This window comes from Lissotriton vulgaris, chromosome 2_1 (assembly GCF_964263255.1).
Source record: "Lissotriton vulgaris chromosome 2_1, aLisVul1.2, whole genome shotgun sequence".
Taxonomy (NCBI): domain Eukaryota; kingdom Metazoa; phylum Chordata; class Amphibia; order Caudata; family Salamandridae; genus Lissotriton; species Lissotriton vulgaris.
The window spans coordinates 1559008908-1559035960 of record NC_141687.1 but is presented as its reverse complement, the minus strand read 5'-3'; the positions used below and the strand labels follow the sequence as shown (position 1 = coordinate 1559035960).

General features: G+C 47.1%; 1 protein-coding gene across 1 annotated transcript in view; it reads left to right on the top strand.

Moving 5' to 3' along the window:
• DARS1 (aspartyl-tRNA synthetase 1) overlaps nucleotides 1-27053 on the top strand; it is a 519463-nt gene that overhangs the window by 290086 nt on the left and 202324 nt on the right. The window contains exon 6 of the mRNA XM_086957449.1: nucleotides 17723-17825. Within this exon, the coding sequence (XP_086813575.1) occupies nucleotides 17723-17825 (103 nt within the window). The remainder of the gene's footprint in view (nucleotides 1-17722; nucleotides 17826-27053) is intronic.

Sequence of the window (27053 nt, the reverse complement as noted above, 5' to 3'; positions counted from 1 at the left end):
CTAAGGCGGGCACGGAAGAGCTCGAGAAATGCCAGGTTTCAATTAATTCACTTCTTTGTCATTCACAGGGCATACCTCACCCCGGGAAAATCCAACAGTATTTTGGGGTGGCCGATGCTGCTTGCCCCAGATGTAACACCATTGGGGCGGATTTGGGCCATATGCTCTGGGATTGCCCCTCTCTGGGAGACTATTGGCAGGAAGTTGGGCGGGCCCTTAACGGCGCGACAGATAGGGATATCCAGTTCACTAAAGCGGTTGGCGTCCTTCATTGGTTCCCTCACACGCCTAGGAACAAGACGACTAGTAAATTTATAGATTTAGGGCTTATCCTGGCCAAGCGGGAGATCACGAGAAACTGGAAGTCCAGAGTGGGACCCACGTATAAAAGATGGTATGGGGAGTGTCTGAGATGGGCCGCGTGTGAAAGTACTCTACGGTATCAGATGGCCTGGAGGTTGAATGACGAGAAGGCTCTGGAAAGGGCAACTGCATGGGAAGTGATGGTGCAGGCGCTCCGTGATATGGATGATGAGGGGCAGGAGGGCGAGAGCGAACTGGACCGGGCAGACCCTATCACTACACAGGAGAACACACCTTAGCGAATGACTACTTCCTCCTTCAACACACCGGACACTTTTACACTTTTAACCTAGCGCTGAGCGACCACGGGGGAGGGTGGGTGGGAGGCTGGTTTGGAGAGGTGTTGGGGTACCGAAATTTGGGGAGGGGGAGGGGTGAAAACCACAAAAGCAACCCAGAGATATTTGCCTAATGTAGCGGTCAGACGTTGTAAGGAGTTACGAGAAGTGACCAGGGATGAGGTCAACCACACCGAGGACGAGGGGGACCCCCCGGATGGAGAAGGACTGGACCATAATAATCTTGTACATGCTGTATATTTACTGATGATTATATTGTCTGTACATTTCTATTGGTGATGCAATAAAAATGATGTTAAAAAAAAAAAAAAGGGAAATAGGTCAATGACATTGTTCAAGTGACGCAAATCGACACCTAGGCAGTAGTAGTTTATTATTCGATCAATAACATGATCATTTACATCACAACATTTCACAGTCAGTAATAAAAGGATAAAAAGTCCATTACATCATTAATAAAATGAGATCAAAACAAATTGCCCAAAAAATCCATGGTGTCACATATAATTAATATGAAGAATGAATTCACATTACAAGAGGCCTGTTTTTTATTTTTTAAGATTCCTGGAGTAAAAAAAACAAATAATCCTCTGCTCACCCCATGGCCGAGTAATTTACGTATTCAGTTTGCATTCCCAGAATCGTAGTTTATTATTTTTAACCTTGTCCACCAAACATAGAGCAGGTATCTCGAGATTGAAAATACTAGCCACTTAGGTGTGTCCGTTCTAAAGATGCGTATAGCATCAGTGGAACGTGAAAAAGAACGCAAACGACAAGCAGGGATTAGCCAGTTTATCCAGTGCTTTGCATTGAAAGGACAGGAAAAAAGAAAATGGTCAGTGGTCTCAGGAAGAGAATGACAGGTCGGACACAGTGGTGTTACAGATGAGTTTGCCCAGGAACTTTTCCTTGAATTTAAGGGGAAAACCCCATACCTGAATTGAATATAGAGTGCTCTTGATTGTAGGGGGTTCAATATCATCCATAAATGTTTCAAAGCTAAACCAGCCTTTTACATTTGTAAAGCTAGAGGTTAAGATGCCATGTGCATTTACATCGATGTGAGTATCCGCATACTCACAGAATCTTTTTTTGAGGAGGTAGACGATTTTTCTCTCGATAGACCCGGGCTTCTCCCACAGAGGCCCCAGCCCGAGGAGCCATTCCTTAACCCTACTGAACCACTCAAGATGACCTGTTTGTTTCTGTAGGATTATTAGCTCTTCCACGGCCTCCTTCACTAAGACTTGTGTACTACTGGTCCATAGCCTGACCCAGAACAAGAGTGCCTTGAGAATGGCAAGGTTGTTAATGGATCTAAGACCAAGGTCAAGTCTTAACGGCAAAAGAGGGGTATTAAGTGGTAAATTAAGGATTTCCCTTATAAATGTATTCTCGGCAGAGACTAGCTGCTTTAAATTCTCCAGCCCCCATAACTCAGCCCCATACAGTGCTGACTCTAGACCCTTGGCCCTATGTAGTTCCAGAGGACGGTCGGAAAACGGACCACCTTGCCTTCGCTGCTATTGCACAGTCAACATGTTGGAAAATTAAAACACTCTTTTCAATTTGGGGTGACCAGACCAGCCTGTCACTGATTCGGACTCCTGATTAGTCGAATACTTCAACTTCTTGCAAAATTTGGAAGCCCAACATCAGTTTACCCTTATTTGATTTATAGGAGTTAAACACCATGTATTTAGTCTTCGAGCAGTTGATTTCCAAACCCCTATCCTTACAGGCTTTTGCAAACTTGTATGAGATGTTCTGAATCCCCTTTGACGTCCTGGCTATGAGCATTGTATCATCTGCAAAGTGCAGTGACGGCACAGGGCTTCCAGCTAATTTTGGGGATCGCCTCCACAATCATATAACTCTCCTATTAACCCATTTATAAACAAGGTGAATAGTGTAGTGGCGATAACACAGCCCTGTCGTACTCCCTTACAGACAAAAATATCATTTGTTAGGCTGCCATCTAGGTTCCACACTTACCAGCATAGGCGCAGTCCTGACTTTATAAACCCATGGGCAGGCATCACTCTTCAACTGAATCTTGAGTTCCAATCCTGTTAGATTGCCTAACCTTTTATGAAAGACATTTGGGATTTTTATCCACCATATCCGCCTGGATGTATATCAGACTCAAGTAAAAACTCTCCTATTTTGTTCACAAACATCTCCTTCCAAACCTCTTTGGTTACTATAGGGTGAGCCAGAATCCGCATAAATGCTCGATGAAACACTGACTGTTGTCATCCAGGAATCTGGCTTACCCATACAAATATTATTGTTTATGTTTAAATTTAGTGTCAATTACTCTTTGACATTCATTATCATATTAAACTATTCATTTTCAGACCTCTTTCTACACTACAAGATTCTTCAGAGACACATTTAGCACATTTGTTCGTCCTATACACTTTTGCGTAGTGGCCTTTAATACCACAATTGCTTCACTTCTGCTTAAGAGCAAGGCATATTTTGCTGTAACCATGATGCTCACTAGTATCGCACAGATAGCGCCTGTTTTTTCCCTTTAATTTTGATTTGTCCCTGCTTTGAACAAATTTGGGTTTGTTACCAGAGCTGTTATAAATTCTGTTTCCGGACTGTTTGACTCAATTTCAGTGTGATATAGTAACATGTAAAATAAATAAATAACTGACACAGCATCACTACCACAACTCAACATAGGAAATTAAACAATTTACACAACCTCATTTACGCAAAAATCAAACTTAATACCACTGCAACACAATCCACAAAGTAAACACAAAATCTAGCAAAGCCAAATGGTACAACAGTAACTAAACATTACAGCACTCATCTAATACAAAAACACAAAACTACAATGTCCTCTTCCACCCTTCTCTCTCTATCACCTACTTACTGACTTGAACGAAGTGAACATTTATTATTCTAAACTTCACTACATTCTGTACAGTGTTGGCATGGAAAGTTTGGCTAGTTTCCATCAAGCGGGAGCACAAAAACAAGTAGGTCCCAAAATTTCAGTTCCCCATGTTAATTCCCTAGTAAGGTTTGCTCTTCGATACAGAAAAATGACTGAACAGACTTACACCAAATTTGACACAAAATTTGAACTATTCTCCGAAAGCATGCTTTTTGTTAGTAGGGGTAAATCCGTTCAGTATTTTTTAAGAAATATGCTTTTAAAGAGGTAGGTTGGGGATGAAGGCATTCGCCTTCGTTAACTATAATAACATCTGGACCGTTGGTGTCTTGATTGACCAATTTTAACAGGATTTGTCAGTCCTGATTGGCTGGGGAAATGGTCCCTGTGTCCTGAAAACGAATTGAGGAAAAACTGTAAGGAGGCAGGGTGAGCACATCCCGACCCCCTAGGGTCATGTGGGAAGATCCCAGAGGGACCCTGACCTTGATCGCACAGATAACATATTGTGTCAGCTATTGTAGCACTCTCGGATGTTGTCCCCATCAAAATACATTGTAGTGAAAGCCGGTTTTTGAGGGTCACAAAACTAAGCACAACTGTTGGCTGATAACAGATTTTAGTCACAATATTTATCATTTGTTTGTAGTACAATAATTTAGGAATTGTGGTGTGTTCTAAGGAGAATTTACCCTGTGAAAAATGCTGATCAGTTGATGAACCAAGCTTGTGGGAACTGTATTTTTTAAAAGAGGTTATGGAATGTGCTCCAAAAGCTAAAACGAGAATACATTTTATAAAAGCTCACACTTTTTCCCCCCAACCATGAGAGAAACAATTCTGAAATGCTGGGTAAAACATGTACTATTAACTGCAGTCTGTCAGTTGATTCCCCAGTTTTCTACTGCAGCTTCACCACAGTGCTATAATGACACTTTGCATGACGTGTTAAACGTCGTCATGGGCGACGTTACTCATGAATATTAAAGACCAACATTGTTCAAATTACTAATGAATACCACTGTCCCTCTGTGTACGTGTATATATATATATATATATAGATATAGATATAGATATAGATATAGATATAGATATAGATATATATATATATATATATATATATAGATATATACATAGATATACACACACACGCCCCTCCCCCCCCACACACCTGGGTCTGATTTTCCAGAGCGCTTGTTGGATTGCTAATAACTTTAGCACCATTTGATGCCCACCCTCCCAACTCATCTCTTTCCTGGAAAGTATCGGGTGATCCACCAATCGAGGACCGTTTAAAAAAAAGGGGGACCCTAAAAACAGAATACCCACATGCATTTTCCTTAGTCTTTTTTAGAAAGCAATATTGCAAAAACTACTGAACGGATTTACATCCGATTTGTCAGGAAGCGAAATCAGGGTCCAGAAAGTGTTTTTTTGTGATTTGATGTAAAAAAAATCAGTAGTTTTGAAGATATTAAGCGCCCCAAAAATGTATATATATATGAACTATATTGAACTTAATTGTTTACAGACTAACCACTGTAATCAAGCGTAATGACAGAAACGCGTTGGTGGATAAAAACGTTGATTACATTTAATTGTTGACATGGAGCTTACGAAAGGGCCCCATGCTGCTTTCCCTTTATTTTTAATGTCCCCAGGGAATGCAGTCTTCGGGGCCCATTTGGGCTTGGTTGGCCATGCGCCCGTTCCCCTAACAGTGCGGTTTTCAGCCCTAGAAGGATAGGGTCCCACGGAGGTTGAACACGCGCACCCTTCCCTTTTTTTCAATATATGGCGTAGTGGGAAGTGGTCCCCGGGCCCATTTGGGCTTTGGGAGGGGTCCAATTGCCACACCTCCATTAGTAGTAAAGTTATTGGCCCCAGGGTATGGGGTCCCTGGTGCCTGTATGGTTCTTCGAGAGGGGCACATATCCTTTTCCCCTGTAATTAAAAATGGCCCCAGGGAATTGAGGGTTCTAGATCTATTTGAGCTCGAGGAGTCGTGCCCCGAATGCCGGGCCCTGGCTCCGAAAACTTTGCAGGAGCGGTCCCGAAAGTCACAGGAGACCTGGGAGTTGGCTCTGCGCTGTTCAAGGTCCTGGTCCCGTGGGAGGTTGAGGGACTGGTCGCGGAGCCATCATCGCCATTGTTCAACAAAGTCTTTGCACTCTGAGTCAGGTAAGGCGAAGCACAAAAAGTCGAAGAAGCGACGTCACTCTTTGCCTTCCTTTAGCCTGTTGCGGGACATGGCTGGGAGTGCGGGTGGCGCCACCCCCATGGCTCCAGCGGAGTCTGTGCAGTTGCCGTTGGCCTACCCGCCCTTTCCAGGTCTATCGGCGACTCTGACCCAGCTACAGGAGTTCCTGTCAGCCATGGCACGCTTCTTTGGCCCGTTGGGCCCCGTCGACACGCCTCCGGGCCCCGCAGGTCCGACTCGGGGTCCTCGATTTTTAACGTCGTCTGCTCCGGCCTGACGTCGTTGATAACTCTGGTCTCGACACTGAGAAACCCCCATAGATCCATGCTTGGATCCCAGCCGATGTTGGTTGGCCTAGTATGACCTCCACCGACCTCAACGCCGCCCCCGGCCGGCTCCCATCGACACAAATTTCAACGCCGATGGGGAATTTTTATCCCTTCCTCCATCCACCTCCTTCTTTTCTGCCTACCCGGCAGGTTGTGGAGGATAGAGAGGACTGGGAGGGGTCTGAGGAACCTCTCGCAGTCCAGTGCAAGTTAGACCCGGACTGGGAAGAAGACATGGAGGATGCAGGTGACCTGGAATTTACTCCAGAACCTGGCACACTATCTCCTCCTACCATGGCTATGGAGGTGGGTGGTACATATTCTGTGGTGTTGCTTAGGGCGACGGAGGCTGTCCACCTTGAGCTCACTACGGTGGCCATCAGGACTAACCTCCTGACAGAAGTGCTTCGGCTGGCGTCTTCCTCTACGGCCCCGCTGCTGCCCTTCAATGACACCCTTTTGCAGGTTCTTTTGGGCACCTAGTCCACGCCCAACACAGAGGCTCCTGTGGATAGGAATGTAGCCCAGTGCCATCGCCCGGCCCCGGGCGACCCCCATTTTCCTCCCCCAACACCCTACCCCTGAACGTTTGGTTGTCAAAGCCTCTGAGTCCAAAGCACATTCCCTTCTGCACCTCTGGACAGGAAATTAAAGAAACTGGAACAATTTGGGAAGAACGTTTTTTTACTTCCACGAGTTCAGCCCTGCGGTCTGTGAACACCGCATGCCTCTTGGGCCGATATTCCCATTCTGTATGGGACACGGTTGCGCAGGTGCTGCCTCAGTGTCCGGAAGAGGCCTAGACGGTGCTCTCCCAATCTATTGCTGAGGGGAGAGACGCAGCCAAGTTCATGATTCGTTGTGGCCTTGACACCACCGACTCGCTGGGCAGAGCGATTTCCTCGACAGTAGCGCTACGCCGCCATGCCTGGCTGAGGGCGACTGACTTTTCCGGGGATGTCCAGAACACTCTGATGGACATGCCTTTCGATGGCACTCACCTTTGTGGCAACAAGCAGGCAGTGCATTGGAGTTTTTTAAGGACTCCCGGGCTACGGCCAAGTCCTTAAGCCTTTCGGCCCCGCGTATTCCTTCCACTTCTGCTTTCCGCTCCTTTTGTGGCCACGAAAGGGACGCCCAAACTAGTTTGTTTCAGAGCCACAGGCCTGCGCAGCAACAGTCTCAACACAGCCACGGACGTAGGAACCCACAGAGGTGGGTCACAGGGCCAGCGGGCAGGTCAGTCCACCACCTCCCCTGCAGCCACTGCCTCCAAATATTTGTAGTCCGGTGTTTCAGACCCACCACATGCCAGTGGGTAGCAGTATTCGCCATCACCTTCCCCACTGGCGCTCCATCACTTCGGACAGGTGGTTTCTGCAGATAGTCCGACTGGGCTATTCCCCCCCTCACCCCCCCATTCCCCCTCTCTTCGAGACAGCCATGCCACCTCAGTACCACCACATGTCTGGTGATTACTTGGTACTTCTCCAGCAGGAAGTTGCGGCCCTCTTGGCCAAGGGGGCCATCGAGCTTGTTCCGACGCCAGAAGTAGGTTGTGGTTGCTACTCCCACTACTTCCTGGTTCCGAAAAAGGAAAAGGGCCTGCGTCCTATTTTAGACCTTCGGAACGTCAATTGCTTCCTCCGGAAGGAGAAGTTCAAGATGCTCACACTTGCTCAGGTCTTGTCTGCCCTAGACCCGCAAGACTGGATGGTAGCGTTGGACTCGCAGGACACTTACTTTTATATCCCCGTCCTGCCAGCCCACCGACGTAACCTGCGGTTCACGGTAGGCCACGAGCATTTTCAGTTCACTGTGATCCCTTTTGGCCTTACCACTGCCCCTCGGGTGTTCATGAAAATGATGGAGGTGGTCGCAGCTCATCTGCGCAGATCAGGGGTTTAAGTCTCCCCCTAGCTCGACGACTCGCTGTTAAAGGCGAGCTCGCCCCAGGCAGTTGTCTCCTACATCCAGACTACGGCCGATCTCTTGCATTTGCTGGGGTTCTCCATCAACGTGCCGAAGTCGCACCTGATTCCCTCTCAGACGCTCCTTTTCATCATCGGAGCGGTTCTGGACATGGACAAGTTTCTGGTTTATCCTCCCGAACAGCGAGTCCAGGACATTTGGGCTATGATTCTGATCTTTCGGCCTATGTCCTGGGTTTCGGTAAGGACGACCTTGAGGTTGGTGGCCCTCATGGCATCCGGCATCCTGCTGACCAATCATGCCAGATGGCATATGCTGACTCTGCAGTGGGACCATTAGTTCCAGTGGGTGCAGCATCAAGGCGACCTGTTAGAGTATGTCCAGATCTCGGAGGGTACTGCACAACAGTTGCAGTGGTGGCTCACGAACCAGCGTTGGGTCCGCGGCCGATCCCTCTCCCTTCCCCGCCACAGGGGAGAGGCGGAAATCAGAGGCCTCTGGTCTCCGGCGGAGTCCAGGCTTCATATCAACATTCTGGAGCTCCGGGCGATCCTTCTGGCACTGAAAGCATTCCTTCCCTCTGTCAAAGGGAGAGTCGTGCAGGTGTTCACAAATAACACCACCGCCATGTGGTATTGCAACAAACAAGGTAGGGTGGGGTTGTGGATCCTATGTCAGGAGGTTCTACGCCTCGGGACATGGCTGGAACGTCTAGGCATTTCCTTGACGGTTCAACACCTGACAGGTTCTATGAACGCCAGGGTGGACAAACTCAGCCGCCGGTGCATGATGGATCACGAATGGTGTCTTCACTTGGAGGTGGCGCAAGGTCTCTTTCAACAGTGGGGAGAGCCTTGGTTAGATCTATTCGCCACCGAAGAGAACGCTCAATGTCATCACTTCTGCGCATTGGATTTTCCACGGTGGCACTTGCTGGGTGGCGCTTTTTGTCACTAGTGGAGCTGCGGTCTATTGTATGCATTTCTGCCGATACCACTTCTACCCAGAGTGCTGAAGAAGATCAGTCACTATCGGGCCCAAGTCATTCTTGTGGCTCCGGACTGGGCTCAAAGGGTTTGGTATCCCGAGCTACTCAGTATGATCATGGATCCCCCGATCCGACTGCCTCTTCGGGAGGATCTTCTGTCGCAGCAGCAGGGGACGGTCCTCCACCAGAACATGTCCAGCCTCCACCTCCATGGGTGGAGATTGAGCGGCGACAGTTGATTCCTTTTGACTTGCCTCCTAAAGTCTGTGATATCATTTTGGCAGCCAGACGTCCCTCCACAAAATCGGTATACGCCTGCAGGTGGAACAAATTTGTGGCATGGTGCACAGCAAAGGCTGTGGATTCCCTTTCTGCCCCTCTTTCAGAGGTTCTACTTTTCCTTCTTTCTCTTGCCCAGCAGGGCTCTGATCTGGGCACTATTAAGGGCTATCTTTCTGCAAGTTTGCCCTTTCTCCCTGATCAGCCCTCTCTTTTCAAGTCCCTTCTTGTAAATAGATTTCTCAAAAGCATTGCTCACCCTTTCCCTCCTATTCCGTTTGTAATGCCACAGTGGGACTTGAATCTGTTTCTTACCTATTTGATGTGCGCTCCCTTTGAGCCGCTTCACAACTGTCCTCTTCGATTATTAACTTTGAAAACCGCCTTCCTGGTTGCCATCTCCTCCGCTAGGTGTGTGAGTGAGCTTCAGGCTCTTTCCTGTAAGCCTCCTTTTCAGTCAGTCTATCCGGACAAGGTTGTACTTCACACTCGCCCTTCCTTCTTGCCAAAGGTTGTCACTGCCTTCCACACCGGGCAAACTATCACCTTGCCCACTTTCTTTCCACCTCCGCACCCTTCCAGAGAGGAAGAGAGGCTCCACAGTCTGGACCCAAAACGTGCGCTCTCCTTTTATCTGAATCGCACACAACAGTTCCGGATGGATGACCAGCACTTTGTTGAGTACATGGGCACCAAGAAAAGCCAGGCTGTACACAAGAGGACTATCTCCCGCTGGGTAGTCTTGTGTATCAAGGCCTGTTATTCTCTGGCTAAAAAGGAACCTCCAACGGGGTTGCGTGCCCATTCTACCAGGGCGACAGCAGCTACTACTGCATTGGGACGTGGTGTCCCCCAGCAAGACATCTATCAGGCAGCCACATGGGCCTCGCTGCACACTTTTACTAAGCATTATTGCCTAGACAGTCAAGTCCGGTGAGTAGGCTTCTTTGGCCATTCTGTTCCCCGTGACTTTCTGGTGTGATCTTTGTTCGCAGACCCACCACCGGGGTTGGTATTGCTGGGGTATCTGTTCTAAGGTAAGGAATCTATCACTGATGTGTTTCTTTCAGATGAACAAGTTACTTACCTTCGGTAACGATATATTCATAAGAAACATTAGTTAGTGATAGATTCCTTATTGCCCCACCCATCCTCCCCGTTCTGCGAACTGATTTCTAGGGTTAAGGTCATCCCTTTCAGGGCCCTAGTTTCAATGCACCAGTGGTTGGTATCTTGCATGGCTGTGCGTTCCTGGGGTGGAAAGTCATGTGCAGAACTTTTGTGGGTGCTTGTAAGTAGCTCCAGCAATGTCATCTTGGCGACTACGACGCCAACGACGTACACGGAGCTGTACTATGACGCCTACCGGCGAGCAGGGGTACTTATGACGAAAGCTTTCCGGATCCAGTCTGACGCCTTGGGGTTATTCTAAGGTAAGGAATATATCACTATCTAATGTTTCTTACAGATATATCGTTACCAAAGGTAAGTAACTTGTTCTTCAAGAAGTTAATTATTTGACTCCAAGCCCATTCTGACTAGTCAATCAGGCTTTACGTAAAAAACTATAGGCTCTTGCACTCATCCACCCAAGTAAAACTCCATTGACATAAAGTGGCACAAAGGAGCGCAAACACTATTTGAGCTGGCAAAATGGCCCCTTTTGAGCACAAAACAGCCTTTTCTCTGGAAAGTTAATACCCTTGCAAGAGTTTACTCCACTGTATGGCACTTTGCCCCAGCACAACTCCTTAGTAAATCTGTGACTTCAGTTAATGGAAAGATATTGAGCTATGCTTATTCTTTCCGCAAGATGGACAAAGCACTAACGGTGCACACTGAACAGAATATAAAGGTAAAGTGCCTTGTGCAAATGTCACAAATGCCCGGCAGGAACACGTTCCCTCCAGTGCTTTCAAAAAGCAACCTATCAACATTCTAAGGAAAAAAGGAATGCTTCAGTGTTATTGTGGTGGCTTTTAAATAAAATTAATCTCACAGACATGGCCCATCAATGAAAAAAGAACTTCGCTTGCAGATGACCTAAGGCATCTTGTAGGTGATGAAACATCTTTATAACTTTAGTTGTCTCGTCCTAGAGCAGCACAATTTGCTGTCCCCAAATGATTATGACTAACAGTATGCATATTAATTTCTTAGCAAACCTCTCCCCTGTAACTATGTAGAGCAGGAATTGGCCCGGATCAGACAGTAAACATACATGAATTAGCCTGCTTCTTTCTTGGCTTCTCAAGACAAAGAACAGGACTGAGCGACACTGCTCGCATTAACTGAGCATTGAGCACTTGCATACATATAGCTCAAGCCAGAAGTAGAACATCTTAATTCAGCAACTCTTTGTTACTTGTCTGAAGTAGAGAGGAGCAGGAAGATGTTTTTAATAACCATCATTGTCTGCTGCAATAAACCTGTCTCCATTCATGCACATACTTAAGATGGGATGGGGCAGGACTATTGGAAAGAGGGATTCAAATACTTGCAAGTTAGTTAGGCAGGGACTGAAGAGAAATAATGAAAGCTAACATGACACTGCAAATTCAATGAAGGGTACAAAGAAGATAAGGAGCAGGAAAGAATGTAGGAATAGTTGACAAAAGGAATGAATATGGAAAGGATTGAAATGAAAGCACATATGTTGATAAACTGGGAAAGCACCATTTCAGTGATTAGGTACTGAGCAAAAAGCAACGAACACTGATAAGCACAGATTTTTACAGTTTTTGAAAACACAGAAAAAACACAACAGAATTCACAACGAATAGAAACAAAAAACAGGAAAACCTGTTTATGATTTTAAGTTTATTTGCAAAATAATGATAATTTAGCTGTTTGGGGGGCTACAGGGGGTGGAGCCAATGTCTGTCTCATGGCCACAACCCACACCTAGACTCCTCAGTGCATTGCCATAGGCTCTGTGGACTCTGAGCTACTGCTGATTCTGACCTTGTGCCGCCGGAATTACTAGTACTGGGAGTAGGGTGTTGCTTGAGACCACACCCTGTACTTCCAGTCCTTCTTTAACTGTGTGCAGGAGTCTTTCTGAACGTAGGGTCCAAACAGCAAAGCCCTGTATGCGCCCTGAGCTTGCTGCACACTACAAAGGCTATGTATAGCTGATATTAAAGATGCTTGATCGGTGCACTGGATGTGTTCAAAAGCTAAATTTTGTGCTTAGACCCTACAGTGCATGGCCTAAGGTAGTTTACCAATGCATCTGTGGACAGAATGGGCTTAAGATCATTCCCCGTACCATGGGCCTTTTGTGCGCTTTACAGAGATTGCGGTGGTCAAGTCTTTACTGCCATTGCTCATTGCCAAAGGTCATGCGCATTTGCTTCAGTCAGTACAAAGCCTGGGTGAAATACCCTGGTCAAAGCACAGGCTCTGCACCCCCTCAGCCTGCTGTTTAGGGAGCTAAGTGGGCAGGCCACAGGGTGCGTCAGAAGGTTATGCCCTGCACTTAGTCACCACAGTGCGGGGTCAAAAACTCTGTTCTGTGGATATGGGGATAGGTGCAGGACCTGACTAAAGGCAGTTCCTTGAAGTCGGAGTCTTTTGCGCATGTTCTAAGGATGTGCTTACCTGTTTTCAGTAGTACGATGTCTAAGCACAGGGAGTGGCCGAAGATGTTGGTTTGAAGGCTAGGCCCTGTGCTCTCAGGCCATTGTGTTCAGGTAAAGTTGGATGTTGGGTGCAGATTGTGGGCTTTGGCCTCCCCCTTAGCCCACAGTAGCACTATTTATTTTGGCATTGAACTGATGTATATTATTATAAAATCCCAGTCTGCTGAAATTTGACTAATAAAGAGTTATGGTTACCCATGTTCATAGCAAAGTTGCGTACGTTTGTAAACAAAATCCAATGATTTCTGTAAAAAACACTAGTTAAATCAATACTACTTTTGCAAAGCAAACTCTAAAACCCCTGAAATTCACCAATTCCGGTGAAGTGCGCAAACCGTAACCCGTACCCCTGCCAAGTGCTGTCATGATTTCGCACGAGATCCCTTAGTATATCTCAAATGACATCAATTAAGTCATCACTGATGAGATTTAGTATGGCTGTATGACATTACCAAAGTTAGTGTTATAAATTCTACACTGTTTTTGAGTTCCGTCTCCTATAATTATTTGTATGCATTTCAGAATCCCACAAAAAGGGACAAAATCCAAGTTAACCTTTACGCAGTCCGCATTGAGATCTCTCCGGATCCGACTTGCCCAAGAAAAACTGTACCTAATCAGGAGTACTTAAAGAGTCGGCTTGACACGTAGAGATGGAGGCTTCCTTCAGATGGAATAGGTCTTAACCTAAGAGTATGGGCCAAAGAGCTGTCCTTGTCAAGCCAAGAAACTTGTTTCGCCTTCAGTGTCCAAATATCTGCTGAAAATGCTTCCAATATAGCAACCTTTCAACCTCCTGTCATGCTCATTCTTACTGTGCACGGGGCTCAACCTGCTTGGAATAAAAAACACCCTGGGACGTTCTTGCCTTTGCAAGCAGGTGTCCCTCCAGGGTTTGTGTCTGCTGTGTCAGGAGACTGAAGGGCTGGGCATCTCTAGGTAAGAAATAAGGAAGGAAGGTTCCGGAAGGAGGTTATCCGAGTTGGTTATTTCTTCTCTTCTCGTTCTTCACCTCTCTTCAAAAGATTCATGCTGGCAGGATGTAGTGTTCCCTTCTCTAAATGAGCTCTGGACGAGCGTCTTTGAAGCCGCCGTTGGCTACTTGGCTCCTGATTGACAGGCTGTGCTAAGTGGCAAGCTTCATTCTGCCTGGCAGCCGGAAGTCCCGGAAGTGATGGCTCCAGAAGCACAGAGGCACCTGCATTCAGCATGCGAATTAAGCTGGCGATCATATGTAAATGTTTCTCATTCAAGTTGCTCTTTATTCTATGACACGCTCTCTTTTTTTAAAAAAATTGTGAAAATTGTCGAATACAGGTAACGTGTTTCATAACTTGCTAAGGAATTCTCAGTCAAAACCTCTTCAGTCCGCGTTTGCATCGTAAACCACTGGTGAGTGGAAGCCTTGAAATACATTCGCCTCAGATATAAAGTGCTTGTCTTAAGGAACATCCTGATCCAGGGCTGCCGCTTTACCAGGGAGCAGTAGGCGGCAGTTAAGATCGGTTTATAAAAGGGTTATTCCCTTCCAAGGAGGCACTGGAACGCGCACTTGTTACAAAATAATGTTTGTATATGCAATAATTTGTGTTAATAAACTGTATGCAAATCATCTGGCAGTGTGAATGCCTATATTTTATTATTCGTATGTAATTCTTGCTGTAGTACCCCAGAATATCAACGCGTGTAACCAATTAGCAGAAACATTGAGTGCAGTATCCACGGTATACTCTTCCACCACTCACTTTCCTGGTAACCTCAAGGAGAAAGGACAGGGATGTCTGTTTAATTTCCTAAAGTGTACATCAACCGTATTCAAATAAGTACCAGGTCTGTTTTAGTTTGCGAGAGATAGTGATCGAACAGTGTTTCTGTTTGTTACAATATATGTCCGATGAATTGACGAGATTATCCAAACCAAACCCGGTCCAGACTTCACTCCGGCCTCAGGGTCCTCGGAGTTACTTCCGTGGTGGTACTGATACTGACTGCTGGCCGAGCCGACCCAGTCCACACTGGAAGCCGGACCCTTGGGACTCGTGGGATCCTAGGCAACTTGTAGGTTCTCTATGTGCCGCTTGTAACTATTGCCCCCGTCTACCCAGTCTCCACAGTCCCGAAGGGCCTAAGATCCCTCTTGTCCTAAGGGGCCTGCTTCCAGTGGGGATTGGGTCGGTTTTAGTGTTTGGAATTATCCCTCTACAAACAACGAGGTATAAAGTATACCATTGTGAATACACATTTGGTGATCATTTGAATGGGCGCACACTTTTAATTCACATTAGGGGCCTACTACATGTAGATTAGGTTTATGTGGTCCTTATGAACTGCAATAGCTCGGTAGAGACTAAGAATGGCAAGAAACATGTTGACCGATCAGGAGAATATAATGAACATTATTTCCCAGTATATTCCCAGTTGTTTTTAACCTTTAACAGGAACCCCTGGAATAAAGTACTTTCAGACAGGCTCCTTAGTTATATTTTATTGTAGTTCTACCAGTCCACATATTTGGCTGGCCAGTAGCTCCTGAATGACACCAAGTTTATTTGACTCACAGCAAATCGAGAGAAAAGATCTCTGGCAAATAGCCCCTTTCTAGTGGTCCGTTGGCATTGCAGCACAGGCTCAACAAGGAGCTAGCTCTGTCGTGAAGCATACCACTCTTTCGGGCAGGTGAAGGCCCTTGCTCCAAAAAGTAAAACACACTCTGACCTTATCACTACCAAGGGGCACAAGTGTTGTCGTCCTGAGTTTGGTTTCAAGCAGTAGCACCTTCATTCTTTTCAGTTTTGGAGCTCCGAGGTGAATTACTGAATCCCCCCAACCCCTTAAATAGTTGAACTCATGTTCCCCCTGATTTGTCCACCTCTATTCTGAGGATATGCTGCAATAAATCTGTAGAAATAAATGCACCACAATATACTTAGAATATATTGCAAAGGTACATTTTAAGCAGTTTAATGTAAGCCACTTAAAAATCTAACTGTGCTGTGTAACATATAGACTAACATGACCATTAGTTCCTGGGTTGAGTTTCCTTAGTTCACGAATTAAACATACGGACTTGCATTTCTAGACATCTTTGAAATTACAGCATCCATCATTCTATTACTAAAACATTGTTTGCTCTCTCTGCTGGCTCATGCATTAACTCTTTGTAATACATTATTACATTAGGATAGTGATGGCAAAGGTGGACTATGTTAAGAAAGTTATCTACAGGTATTTAGACTAGTGTCACAAACGTTCATGTTATCTAGCAGAAATCAGACTAAATTAGGATGGGCACCTTCTAGCTCTGGGAGATAGAGAATAGTCAACTCAAAGATTGCTACTCTATTTGCTAGTCGACTTTGGAAAGTCAAAACAAATGCTATTAGATTGATTTGGTGGGGAAAGAAGGCATCAGTATATTTTGAAACAATCCTACCCCAGCTTGTACGGCAGGGTTATTGGAATTTTCTGGAAGTTTTGGCTTTTTTTAAATATAAAGTACCCATTATTGATTCACCCAGCTGCACATTGTGAGTATTCCAGCGGCGAATCCAAGAACTATTGAATTTGCCTGGACCAGCCGGCAGTAGGCTGAGCACATTTGGCTTTGCTTTGCACAATATAGAGTTTAGAACTAGAGGACCTAGAACTGTGCTTTAGTTGGGATTCATGATCTAGCAGGAGCAATCTCAAAGCATTGTTATCTTGTTTCTCTCCCTTTGTTTTATTAAAGATGTGTCCCCCATTTGAACATATTGGAGCATTTGTGATTTGTGGTGAATTTTATGGATTCAAGTGTATGTTCCTGAAAGGAAACATTGAATAATTGGAAAAATGTAAATTAGATTTCAAGCAAATGGGTCAAGTAAGCTACACTAATTACAAATTCATCTTGGTTTTTGCACCCAAACATAAAACAAGTCCGTTTTGAACAGTTTGACAGTTTTGGAAAAACTTGATATATTATCCTCTTTATTGATCTTAATTTCAGTCTTTGGTAAAATTCAAGGACCCGGAATTACAAAAAAAATACCCTTGTATCAGTAACATTACCACTGATCAACACCGGCACGCTTGTAATGAGGGATTTACTGGGAGCTTTGTGCGAAAAAGATACAGCACCTTCTCATTTGATGTGTAATCAGAAACTTTGCGACATTAACCCGATTGAACAGATGATGCACTGTCAACATTAACCCCAAAAATGTAAGCCTGACAATAATTGCTCCTGCTTATCTTTCAGTTAGCTGGGGTTGCATAATTTGTTTATTTGTATGGTGATTCGTTCCTTGCAGGTGAGAAGAAACCACAGTAACAACCCTGGGTTTATGGTTTTCTGGGATCAAGTGGTATAAAAGTGGTGTGTCTGTCTGGTAACTATAAGAAAAGCTGGCAATAATGACACCTAGTTTCACATTATTGTCAAAGAGGCCGACCCAAATGGAGAATGTAATAACCAGACCCCATGTAATCCATCTAGGCTGTATACTTACAACAGTCAACAAAATGTTTTGGGGACAGAAAGAGCCTGTGTACACTTTTCCTGAGGCTGCCATCAAAACTTTAATTGTAACTTCCTGTGAGAATTGGGCCCCAAATCGAAATAAAATGTTACCCTATAATAATATGTCTAGTCTTGCCACCAGCTTATCAAATAGAGAAAGTAAATAGGTAATTGTTAAAATGAGCAAAAATGCCTGTCGAAACTGATTCTTGAACTTGCTTCCTTCCCTGGTATTGATGCACCTGCTCCATGTGTCTGCCTTTCCAGGGAAGCAGTGTTTCCTGGTCCTGCGTCAGCAGCAGTTTAATGTTCAGGCCCTGGTGGCTGTGGGAGACCGTGCAAGCAAGCAGATGGTTAAATTCGCCGCCAAGTAAGTAAGCAATTATATCCTGTTGTCAAGTAAACAATGGTGGGAACTTGAGCGCCTCGGGGTCTACCAGTTTCACACATTATCATCAATGCCTCGTTTGTTTTAAAGTGTAGTTATTTAAATTGTCGGCTCTCTGCCGCACAGAGTGCGTTACTCTACAAAGGACAGAAAGGGGCACAGCCTGGAATTCATTGGGAACTGCTGAGGCACCGTTTTCCACCAGCAGCCCCTCTACAGAGCATTCAAAGCAGCGAACAAAAAACCCTGGCACCTCGGCTACAGCTAGGGCTTCTGTGCCCTCGCTTTATTGCATTCAGATGTAAAGTCTTAATAAAATGGCTCCCGACAAAAGAGAGGAGGTCCTCCTAGCTTTGCCCAAAACCTTTCACGAAATGATGTCAGAAAATAATGATGTCCGGAATTTTGAATTCAGAGCTTGAAATGTCCGGATGGCACATTTATTTATTTTCAGATTTATTTTACCTATGTACAGTAAGACTTAAGTCCCACAACTTTATTTTCACCATTTTTAAAGGAAATTATGAACCTATAACGGCTTCATGTAGTAAAACGTGATACGTTGTATGATCAACAGTTTCTTATAAGAAAGGTATAAATAAGCATTGAAAAAAAGGTTCACAACGACGGGGTCTGTTAGTTCTATCCCACCACCACGGTTTCATATTTTTAGATTAGTTGTTTTTTTTATTTAAAAATCATTCTGCTTCATTTCAAATGCTTTCCAAAACGTATTGGTGCTAATTAACGAAAATGCTTTTTTCCATGTATGAGCATAGAAAAAAAATGAAATCTCACTTCCACGAGTTGGTGTTGATTGGCAGAGGCAGGAACGTTAGAGCTGCAAAGGCTCATAAAAGTTTTCTGATCTTATTTGAAGCGGTACAAAAGGGGGTGGTGATGGACGTAGCATCTGAATTAATCAAACACTCGCACCCAGTCAAAAGATCTGGGTTTAATCCATCACCGTTCTTTAGCCCACTCCGCCACCCCAGTTCAGACATGACTATATGCAAATCAGTCTGACCCTGTGCCTCATGGGAACAGTCCAGCCCGAACTGCCAAGCCATGTCTTCCCTGGACTGGAAACAAGCATCCGAGGACCGGTTTCTGGCATTCCAGCTGTCTTCAGTCCGGCTTGCTTGAATCCAGTGGCAAAGTGAGCAAGGGACTCACGTCTGAGCATACCCTGCCATCACCACCCCCTTTTGTACCGCTTTTGGCCGCCATAAGTGTGGCAGGGTATACTTAGACGTGAGTCCCTTGCTCACTTTGCCACTGGATTCAAGCAAGCCGGGCTGAAGACCGCTGGAATGCCAGAAACCGGTCCTCGGATGCTTGTTGTCCAGCGGCGTTAGCGACACAGTTCGTCGTTTGCCACTTTGTATGTTGGGATTCCTCGGCAGGAAGTACAAAACATCCAGTGTTTGGCTGTGCATAGAAAGATTGGCTTTGAGCTCAGATATTTGAGGAGTGTTTTCACAGTGTAAAGGAAAGCCACAAAGGAAGCCTTAAAGACCTTCTCTCGCTCGCTTCTTTTAGTCAGTGATCGCACTAGTGACAAGAGGTTGTGCTAACGAATATAGTTTTTTATGGGTTTGACCCAGAAAGCAAGCATGGCTGTGTCCTTTCAGCGCTTCATACTATCCCTTTGACTGCAGTCTTTGGCCACCAGCCCAGAACCTTTCCCGAGCCAGCATTTAATGTTGTGAGGCTACAGACTGAGAATGTCATGACCCCTCCATGCAGGGAATGCTTCCCTTGTGATGGTTTCAGTAAATCTACTCTGCACACGTGAAACTTCCTTAGTATCGAATTCTGTGCCCTTCAAACTCAATCAGTCTGCTTCTCCTCATTTGATAGATTCTCACCTGTGAGCATATACATTTAATGTAAAAAGGCTACCATGTGTGTGTACTGTGTTCTCCTGCCTCTTGCGTTTAGAGTTTTGAACTATGCATTGTCAGTGTTTGAAGCCTCTATATGGAGACAGCGTTTTTTGTTTTGTAAGCTACTGCTTACTGAATTGGCATTATTTTTTCTGCACCTTTTTGTATATTAATAATGCATATGTCGCACTACATTGTTACATATGTCATTGCTATGTTTTGGTCAAACTGTGTACAGCCCTCTTTGGGCTGTAAAAATAATACATATATTACCAACTATTAGAACGCTTCCTACATGCAGCCACGCGGGCGATCGGCTTGTGTGCACTCACCTGTCCACAGATCACAACGACCTATAAAATTGCTCACAGGAGCTGTTCAAATGTCCCCTACTTCTAAAACCTGCCGTTTACTGCCAGCTACTGCACAGTATACAAAATTATCCCATATTATCTGCCTAATTTTTCCTACCCCCACCTTACATATGTTGGAGCAACAGATCTCCACCGTGCACTTCCTTGAATTGAGTATTTTTAAGTTATTTTGCTTCGAAAGCAACATCCATGAATCACACTCTAATGCACACAGCTCTGTTTAACAACTTGTCAAAATCCACATTTGCTAATTTACTGCTGATGGGTACAAAAGTCCTTACCATGGATGGGAAACATGACTTCTCTGCCCTGTTCTTCTTTTTGACCTGCTGAGGGTCTTTTTTTCCGGAGTGGACTCAACAGTCTGAGTAATCTGGACGTTTAACAGCAGACCCCAGGCTCCTCTGCATAGCTCGTGCCACCACAGTCCATGACTACCCATACTTCTTCCTCATACGGAATCTAGGCTTTGAGGCACAGACCTCTTGGAGCCTTTAGTGGAAACTATCATTCATGTCAGTTCTTTGGAGTTTGGTGAACTCTGTGACGACTGGAAGTCCTTCTTTAAAGTGCCTGCCCCTGGAAATCAGGATCCAAATACAATTGTAAGCTCACTGAACTCCAAGAACTCGTGTGTGGGTACTGATATTCAGATCGTAACAATGGCTGGCAGTCAGGGATTTCCTGGGCATTCTTTGTGCTTGCAAGTGGCTTCCTGGGCCCCCGCACAGGGCATGCAACGAAGCCCCACTTCTGTAGTAGGGGATCTCTGTGTATAGTCATAATCTAGTGAATAGTCCCGCCCATGTGCGTGGACCCCGGCAATCAAAAATAATCTCTTAAGTTGTCAAAATAATGCAGAAACTGCAAGACACTTAAGAGAGAATTTAAAGACAAATAATGCAGCCTATATCCACAGGCTACACTGTCCAGTACTTCAACTAGAAATTCCACCAAAAAAACACCACACACAAAACAGCCTGCAGTTTCTACCATAGAGAAACTAGCCTCCCCCATTCAAAGACTCTGGAATGATAGAGAGGAAGGTAGGGACAGACAAGCCCCATAGGCTGCCATTATGTGGCTTAAATAGGATACTGTGCCTTTAAGAGAACTTTCCAGAACTTCTCCCAGTATCCCAGAATGCATAGCAGGTCCCTCTTACTTCAGTTCTTTTTTCCGGCTCCTGCTTACAGGACCCTGGCATTGAGCTCTCCCTTTCTCAAGGGTTTATTGGAATTGTTTTTGCACTTTTGAATTTTAAAAGTGTTGCAGTTTATTTCTTGGTGCTCTCCTCTCCCTTTTGTGCTGTTTTTAGGTGTTTTGGGGCTCCAAGATGCCTGGCCTTTTTGTGAAGTGCCCAGCATGCGAGAGGAAGAAGGCCAAGAGTGATCCCCATGAGGTCTGCATCGTGTGCCTTCCGGAAGATCATGTCCCTGAGGAGTGTATAATCTGCCAGCAGCTTTCTGCTCGGACCTTGAGGGACAGATTGAAGATCAGGCTGGCTGGCCTGGAGGATAGGCGTCTGCGGGCTGCAGGTGGGTCTGGGCAGCCTGGGAAGGTTCCCTCTGCCTCTGCTGAGGCCCCTGGGGGGCTCCCCGGGGGCAGGAAGTCCAGCAATCGGTCCCATTCTCCGTCGACGTCGATGGCATCGACGACGGCGTCGAGAGGGATGACGACGGCGTGCTCCCCTTCTCCCCGGGGCTCCGGGTCGAGATGGCGGGACGGCTCGACGGCGAAGGAGAAGCCGACGTCGAAGCCGCCGTCAACGTCATCGTCTTCGTCGACGTCGAGATCTTCCTACCGTCGACGAAGGCACAGTGACGTGTATCGACGCTCGCCGTCGAAGCGGCGCGACGCTCGCCGTCGAGGCGACGCCGTCGGTCGTCGTCGAGGCGACACCGTCGATCGCCGTCGAGGCGACACCGCCGATCGACGTCGAGGGACTCTAGTCCCAGGAGTCACGCTGCTTCCAGTGGAGGTCGCAAGAGGAAGAGGTCGCCTGCTGATGGGGATGGCTCTCCGCACCCCTCGCCTAAGGGGTCACCGGGCTCGGTGTACTGGGAAGTGTACACTCCGTCTCGGTCCAGGACTCCGACTCCTCCCCCCGTGCCGAAGGAGGACCCTCCGCCCAAACCACCACTGCCTTCGGGAGATCCGTCTCCACCTCCGGTTCCTCCGCATGGGCCCACACCGCAGCCGAAGGTTCCTCCGCCGAGGTCCACTTCCCTGCCGTCCCTGCCTGCTCCTCCTAAGGGGACTCCGAAACCAAAACCCCGGGAGGAGCCGAAGAAGCCCCGTGATGAACCGCGGAAGACCCCTCCACGTAAACCGAAGGAGCGTCCACGAGCTGGCAGGTCCCGCTCTCGCTCTGGGCGGAAGGAGAGATCGCGGCACAGATCATCCACGAGATCGAGGCACCGCCATAGGAGGCGTGACTCTCGCTCACACACGAGGTCCTCTGGGACCAGGGATTATTCACCTACCCTATCGGGGTCACCGGACACCAGAGTGTCCCCGATAGATGACCTGGTTGCCTTTCAGGACGTCCTGTTGAGGGGCGCGGCGAAGCTAGGCATATCCCTGACAGTGCCTACGCCAAAGACGTCGGTCATTTTCGAGACTCTACATCAGAAGCATCTGTCTCGTCCTCTCCTGCCCCTGGTACCGGGCCTGGAAGAACCGGCTATGGCTCTGTTTCTCACCCCGGCGGTGACGAGGGCGGCTCCGTCGAGATTACTAAAGAAGTACCGGGCTCCCGACTCGGATCCGGCCTTTTTGAGAGCTGAGCCTCCGCCTGACTCCGTCATCGTCACGGCGGCCCGCAAGCAGCATGCCACCACACCGACCTCCACGGCCCCCCCGGACAAGGAATCACGGTGGATGGACTCGGCGGGGAGAAAAGTCTGTGGAACTTCCGCTACCTCCATGAAAGCGGCGAGTGCCACGGCTTTGTTGGGACGCTACGACCGCGCCCTCTGGGACTCCCTTGAGCGCTTTGCGGAGCATTTGCCCCGGGAGCAGCGAGAAGACTTCATGGAAGTCCTGAGTGAGGGGATGCTGGTGGCCAACCAGATAATCAGCGCAGCTGCGGACTCTTCCCTGTTGGCGGCTCACGGATTTTGCCACGGGATCAACCAGCGGCGCCACGCATGGCTCCGGCTTACGTCCCTGAAACCGGACGCACAGCAGAGGGTGACCAATCTGCCGTTCTCCGGTGAGACCCTCTTCGGGAAGCATGCGGATGATGAAATGGCCCGCATGAAGGCGGAGGCCGAAACGCTGACGGCTGTGGGCCTGGAGAAGCCCAAAGAGACCAAGAAGCAGTACCGTCCCTTCCAACGGCAGTTCGGCGGACAAGGCCGAGGACGAGGACAGGCTTCGGGGCACTCGCAACAGCAGCAGCCGTTCCGTAAGCCGTTCCAGAAGCGGCAGAAGGGCAGGGGAGGCCAGCAGTCGGCTCCGGCGCCCAAGGGCCAGGCGGGGTCTAGGCCCTAGGAACTTACTTCCCCCGGATCCGTTACCCACTCCGGTAGGGGGAAGCATACAACTTTTTCTGGCAGAGTGGAGAAAAATTACTCAGGACAAGTGGGTGCTGAATATTGTTTGCAATGGATACAGTCTTCGGTTCACCAGCCCTCCTCCGGCTATTCCCCGTCTCTTCTGGGATGGGGAGCGCACTCCGGGACTCTACAGATTCAGGGCACGTGGTCACCGATGGAGGCCACGTATCACATCAATTTCCTGGAACTCAGGGCTGTTCACTTAGCGCTGAAGGCCTTTCTTCCGTCCTTCCAGACCAACTCTCTGCTTGTACAGACGGACAATACCACCACGATGTATTACCTCAACAAGCAGGGGGGCTCGAGATCGCGCACCCTGTCGCAGGAGGCGCAGACGATCTGGCACTGGCTCCTGGCCAGAGGACTGACGATAACGGCCACCCATCTACCAGGTGTGCAGAATGTTCAGGCAGACTCACTGAGCAGACAGCTGCAGGAAAACCACGAATGGGTCATAAACGACGAAATACTAGGAGAAGTCTTCGCAAGGTGGGGAACTCCAGACGTAGATTTGTTCGCCACCGCCGAAAACAGCAAGTGCAGAGACTTCGCCTCCAGATACTTCCAACAAGGGACTCTGGGGAATGCGTTATGGATCAACTGGACGAACAACTTTCTGTACGCCTTTCCTCCCATTCCCCTGATTCCGGCGGTGCTCATCAAGCTGGCCCGGTCCAGAGCTCGGATGATACTCATCGCCCCGGAGTGGCCCAGGCAGTGGTGGTTCACGGACCTACTTCACCGGTCTCTCCTTCCTCACATTCGGTTGCTGTGCAGGCCGGACCTTCTCACGAAGTTCGTGGGACGGATGTTACACCCCAACCTCTCGTCTTTGAGTTTGGCGGCATGGCTCCTGAGATAGTGCAATATGGCCATCTGAATCTGCCCGATGATTGCATGGACATTCTGAAGGAGTCTAAGAGACCTTCCACTCGGACTTCATATGCTTACAAGTGGAAGAGGTTTTGTATCTGGTGCCAGTCTAAGAACCATGATCCTACGACCTGAAAGGAAGATGTCATCCTTCCTTACCTTTTACATTTGGCGCAGTCTGGCCTTAATGTCCATTCCATTAAGGTTCATCTTGCTGCATTGACTGCCTACAGGAAATGCCCTTCACAGACTTCCTTTTTCCAGATCCCTGTGATCAAAGACTTTCTGGAAGGTTTGAAGAAAGTATTCCCTCCTGTCAGGCTTCCCTCGCCTTCATGGGAATTGAATGTGGTGCTGTCCAGATTGATGAAGGAGCCTTTTGAACCTATTCATAAGGCTTCGTTGCAGCACCTGTCCTGGAAGGCGGCGTTCCTCGTGGCCATTACATCGGCCCGCAGGGTGAGTGAAATTCAGGCGTTGTGTTGTAATGAACCTTATACTGTATTTCATGCTGCTAAGGTTGTTATGCGTACTCACCCTAAAGTTCTTCCCAAGGTTGTTTCTGATTTTCATATCAACCAGACTATAACTTTGCCTACGTTTTTTCAGAACCCTTCATCTCCAGCGGAGAGGTCTCTCCATTCCCTGGATGTGAGGAGGGTCTTGAAATTTTATCTGGATAAAACCAAAGATATTCGTAGGTCTGACCAGTTGTTTGTCAATTATGGATCGGTCAGGACGGGTCTTGCGACCTCTAAGCAGTCCATCTCTAGGTGGATTGTGTCCTGCATACAATTGTGTTATCAGAAAGCTAATAAGACCTTAGGAGGTAAGCCTAGGCTCATTCCACCAGGGGCAAAGCTGACACGACGGCTCTGCTCCGTAATGTGCCGGTTGCTGAAATATGCAAGGCTGCCACTTGGAAGTCGGTTCATACCTTTGCTAAGCATTACTGCCTGGACACTGACGCCAGGGCAGACGCTTAGGTTGGACAGGCTTCGCTGCGGAATTTGTTCGCACAGTAGTGGCGTTATGTATTATTCTCCACCGCCGCTTTGGTGTGGGGATGGGTTTGCCATTCTATTCACTAGATTATGACTATACACAGAGATCCCCTACTACAGAAGGAGTAGTTTCTGTCCTGTAACTCCAGTTCTGTAGTAGGGGTATCTCTGTTATAGTCATAAGCGCCCGCCCTCCTCCCCGGTGGAGATTCTTTTCATCATACAGGAATGCGACAGGTCTGGCGTGCTTCGCCTTCAAAAAGAACTGAAGTAAGAGGGACCTGCTATGCATTCTGGGATACTGGGAGAAGTTCTGGAAAGTTCTCTTAAAGGCACAGTATCCTATTTAAGCCACATAATGGCAGCCTATGGGGCTTGTCTGTCCCTACCTTCCTCTCTATCATTCCAGAGTCTTTGAATGGGGGAGGCAAGTTTCTCTATGGTAGAAACTGCAGGCTGTTTTGTGTGTGGTGTTTTTTTTGGTGGAATTTCTAGTTGAAGTACTGGACAGTGTAGCCTGTGGATATAGGCTGCATTATTTGTCTTTAAATTCTCTCTTAAGTGTCTTGCAGTTTCTGCATTATTTTGACAACTTAAGAGATTATTTTTGATTGCCGGGGTCCACGCACATGGGCGGGACTATTCACTAGATTATGACTATAACAGAGATACCCCTACTACAGAACTGGAGTTACAGGACAGAAACTACTCCTTCTTCACAGTTCTTCAGACAAAACTAGTCCTGGCTTGTGATGGGAGGGCAGTCATTCTTCTCGTCCCAGGCACAGTTGTTAGCTGGCAAGGCATAGGGCTATAGCTGGAAGTAAAGGTGAACACTTTTTTTAGGTTCTTGAGACCAGCTTATGTTCTTAGAGAGTGGCAGTTGAGGGAGCGCAGACAGTGCAGCATTTACATTCTGGGGAGACCTAACCTGGTTCACGTTCATCTTGCTTAACTTTGAGGGCAGTCTCCTGCTAACAAATATCTAATAATGTTATCAAAATCCAGGTTCCACTGTGATGGTAGATATCTCATAATATGACATGTTAGGGATTCAGGTGGGGAAGGCTGTGCAGCACAGATGCATGCTAGAGGACAGTAAAGACAATGGCCTGTATACTAGTGTTGTTTAGTGTTAGCAACCCATCTTTGCAGTGCTACACATGAACTGCATTACTCCGAGCGTGGGGCCCTCATGTACTTCTTATCATAGATACACACTGTGAATTTAGGGAGAGTCCAGTCATGCCCATCTTACAGCAGTACAACCAAAGGGAATGATGGATGGAGTGTTGAACATTGCAAGCACTCACCCCCAGTCAACTGATCTGGGTTTAATCAATCATCATTCTTTAGCTCACTCCGCCACCCCAGTTCAGACATGGCCATATGCAAATCAGTCTGACCCTGTGCCTCATGGGAACCGTCCAGCCCGAACTGCCAAGCCATGTCTTTCCTGGACCGGAAACAAACATCCTGGGATCGGTTTCTGGCTAATCAGCCGTCA